Source organism: Hevea brasiliensis, chromosome 8 (genome assembly GCF_030052815.1).
Source record: "Hevea brasiliensis isolate MT/VB/25A 57/8 chromosome 8, ASM3005281v1, whole genome shotgun sequence".
Classification (NCBI taxonomy): Eukaryota; Viridiplantae; Streptophyta; class Magnoliopsida; order Malpighiales; family Euphorbiaceae; genus Hevea; species Hevea brasiliensis.
In genome coordinates this window covers 11,957,940-11,961,094 of record NC_079500.1, presented here as the reverse complement: position 1 = coordinate 11,961,094, position 3,155 = coordinate 11,957,940, and the positions used below count along the sequence as shown (strand labels likewise).

Here is a 3,155-nt window from a genome sequence, read left to right as displayed (position 1 = left end):
ATATTAAATTTTATTTTTCATCAATTGTCCCCGTAAATTTTCTATTGAAGTTAACAATTTATAATTTATATATTATGATCTAAATTGAAATATTAAAATTACTTATTGTCATTAAATAAATAGAAAAGTTTAATAAATATTTAAATTATTATATTTATAATTTAAAATTTAATTAGTAATTGTTATTAAAAATTAAATTTAAGCTAATTAAATAATTTCCCATCGCCTAATTGAAAATCAGATTGAATTTTTCATTTTTCTTTTTTATTTTTGACCTCCCCTCATTTTATGAGTATAATATAATTTATTTTTTCTTTATCTTCCCTCTCATTTAACTTTCTATCATTTATTTCATTCAAATTAAAAACTTTTGTTTATATCTATATAAGTAAATTAAGCATGCAACAATAGAGTTGATTATGATTGTGCAATCTTCAAATCAGATATATTAGTCAATAAGTTAATCCAATGAATAAGAGTGGGAGTTCCACTTAAATCTTGCTGAAAAAATATTTTAAAATTATTTATTTTAAATACATTAATACCTGACATGGACGCTTGAACGGAAAAGATTTTTTTTTTAATTCCTTATATTTAAATGAGTTAAATAATTATGAAAGTTTAAATTAACAATAACTATCAATGAATTAACATCACATATAAACGAGTATTTTTAGTTATTTATTAATTAATTATAAAATAATTTAGAATTTAATATTCATATATTAATTTAATATAATACTCTTAATATAAACAAGTTAAATATATTATTAAAAAGTCATATCATTTTGCATTTAAAATTTTATATATTTTTAATCATTAACTATTTAAAATATATAGATAATAACTATAAAAATTAAAAATTTTATTATTTACAAATAATATAAAAGAAAATTATTTTTTATTAAATTATTAAATTAAAAATATCAACTTCACATAAATTAAAGTATAATTTGTATAAAAAAAAAGATTATTTCCTGTATAAATAATTTATAAAAATATCATAAATAAATAAAAATAATAATTATAATTTTAAGGAAAAAATAATAATTATATTTTTTTTCAATAATTTTATAAATTAAATTAAATAATACTATTAATGTTAACAATAAAAATGAATGAAAATACTTGATAAGTTAAACATAATTAAATTATCAATATTATAACTTTATTAATTTTAAATTAATTTCATAGATTTATTTTATTTATGTACTATTTAATTTGATATTTATGAATATACTTTTATATTTTTTATATTTACATTTTTTATATTTTTTAAAAATATAATTTTTTCCGTATTCATTTCCCTGTTTTTTCGTTTACGCGTTTTCATTGTTGTGCTACCATTATCCCCCGCCTGCCTGTTGACTCGCTTAAGCTTAGTGCTTGTCCCATGCCTTAATTGTAAATAAAAATATTTTTCATATGCATATTATCTTATTTATTTAATACTTTAAAATTCTTCAAAAATAGTTTTAGAATTTTAACTTTAAGAAACCATTGCAAGTTTAAGACTTTTCGCCCTGACATCATATTAAATGCGTCAAGTTGGCCTTTAGATATATCCACAACCACAGATAGGATAAAAGTTTCGGATAAACGTCAAGGTATAGATATTTAACATTTATATATATTAATTTAATATAATACTCTTAATATAAACAAATTAAATATATTATTAAAATAACATATTATTATTATTATTATTATTATTATTATTATTATTATTATTATTATTATTATTATTATTATTATTATTATGCATACAAAGCTATATATAATAATGAGAACATACAAAGCTATATATAATGGCAACTAGACTCTCTAATACATAAAATCAAGACTTCATATAATAAATACTCTAAAATTAAAGTTTATTTTCTCAACGCGGTCTCCACAAAATGGAGATTTGCGCTGCCTGGCCCATTTTCTGTCTTTCTTCTCCTGTTCTTGCAATAGCCAAATCAAACCAAACCTAGCAAAACCAAATTCAGAGTGCCACTAACACCCAAGACAGCCCATATCCATACTTTGTTCTCTCTTTTTGAAGAGATAGCTGCTTGTGTATTAGTGTGGTTGCCTAAATTTTCATCAACTTGCAAGGTTGAGTTAAAATTCCAAGTGTGTATCTCATGCTCCTCGAATAAATCTATGGTGGTGGATGCTGAGAAGCCTACCGTAGCCCATTCATCTGTTAAATATTCTCTAAAGTCTACAATATAATGAAGGTTATACGAATTATTACCCGTGGAACTTTCTTCATTACCATTAGTTACAAGAACACTTAAATTTTTTGAGCTGGAATTGTATTCAATCCAAGCTTGAATTTCTTCTCCATTAGCTATATCATCCTGTGTCCAGTTCGTGACAACGACAGAGGACAATGAGTTGAGATCAATACCTATGTGATCATTTCCATCTGCAGGATCCCAATCACTACTCCAGCCAGAGTCAAATTCAATGGCAACAAATGGAAGTTGCGCATTGGTATAGCTCAAAAGGCCAAGACGTCCGCCTCCTGACAAAGGCTCAAGTTTAGAACCATTGTTGGCGAGGAAGAATGCAAATCCATTGCCTCTGCTTTCATTACCGTTGGAATTCATAGCGAAGGAAAAATGAGTTTTGAAGTCTGCAATATTGCCAGACTTATCCCAAAGGTGAATTGGTTTGTAATATGTGGCTCGACCGACGCTACCATTGGAGCTCAACTGATCAAAGCTTTTGGTGAGTTTAATGTATGGATCTTCAGCATATGCGTCTCCCTCCAACTTAATCTCTGTCATATTATATGAGCTGAATTCGTTGAAGCTAAAAGCGGTTGATTCAGTGGAAGATTGGATTTTGAAAGGGAAGAATGTAAACAAGAATAGGATGATGAATGTGCACAAAGACGGACGTTTGGAGGATTCCATGGTTGGGGAGAGCTTTGAGAGCTTGAGGAGAAATTGCTTGCGAGTTTATTTATAAGCATACTTTCATCCCTTGCCTGTTGACTCGCTTAGACTTGGCTGCTAGCCCAACTCGTAGAGTGTGGACCACGGCCTTCATATTAACAATATAAATTCATATTTACAATATTAGTTATTTATTAATTAAATATAAAATATTTAAATTTAAATTAGCTAAACAATTGAAAATATTTAAATATTTATTAA

The 3,155-nt window shown here is 25.7% G+C and overlaps 1 protein-coding gene across 1 annotated transcript; it reads right to left on the bottom strand.

The window, feature by feature from the left end:
* Positions 1-1,806: 1,806 nt before the first annotated feature.
* On the bottom strand, positions 1,807-2,925 carry LOC110651466 (lectin beta-1 and beta-2 chains-like). The gene has a single exon (XM_058151295.1). It carries the CDS (start codon positions 2,910-2,912, stop codon positions 1,965-1,967), a length of 948 nt encoding a protein of 315 aa, XP_058007278.1. The 5' UTR covers positions 2,913-2,925; the 3' UTR covers positions 1,807-1,964.
* Between the last annotated feature and the right edge of the window lie 230 nt (positions 2,926-3,155).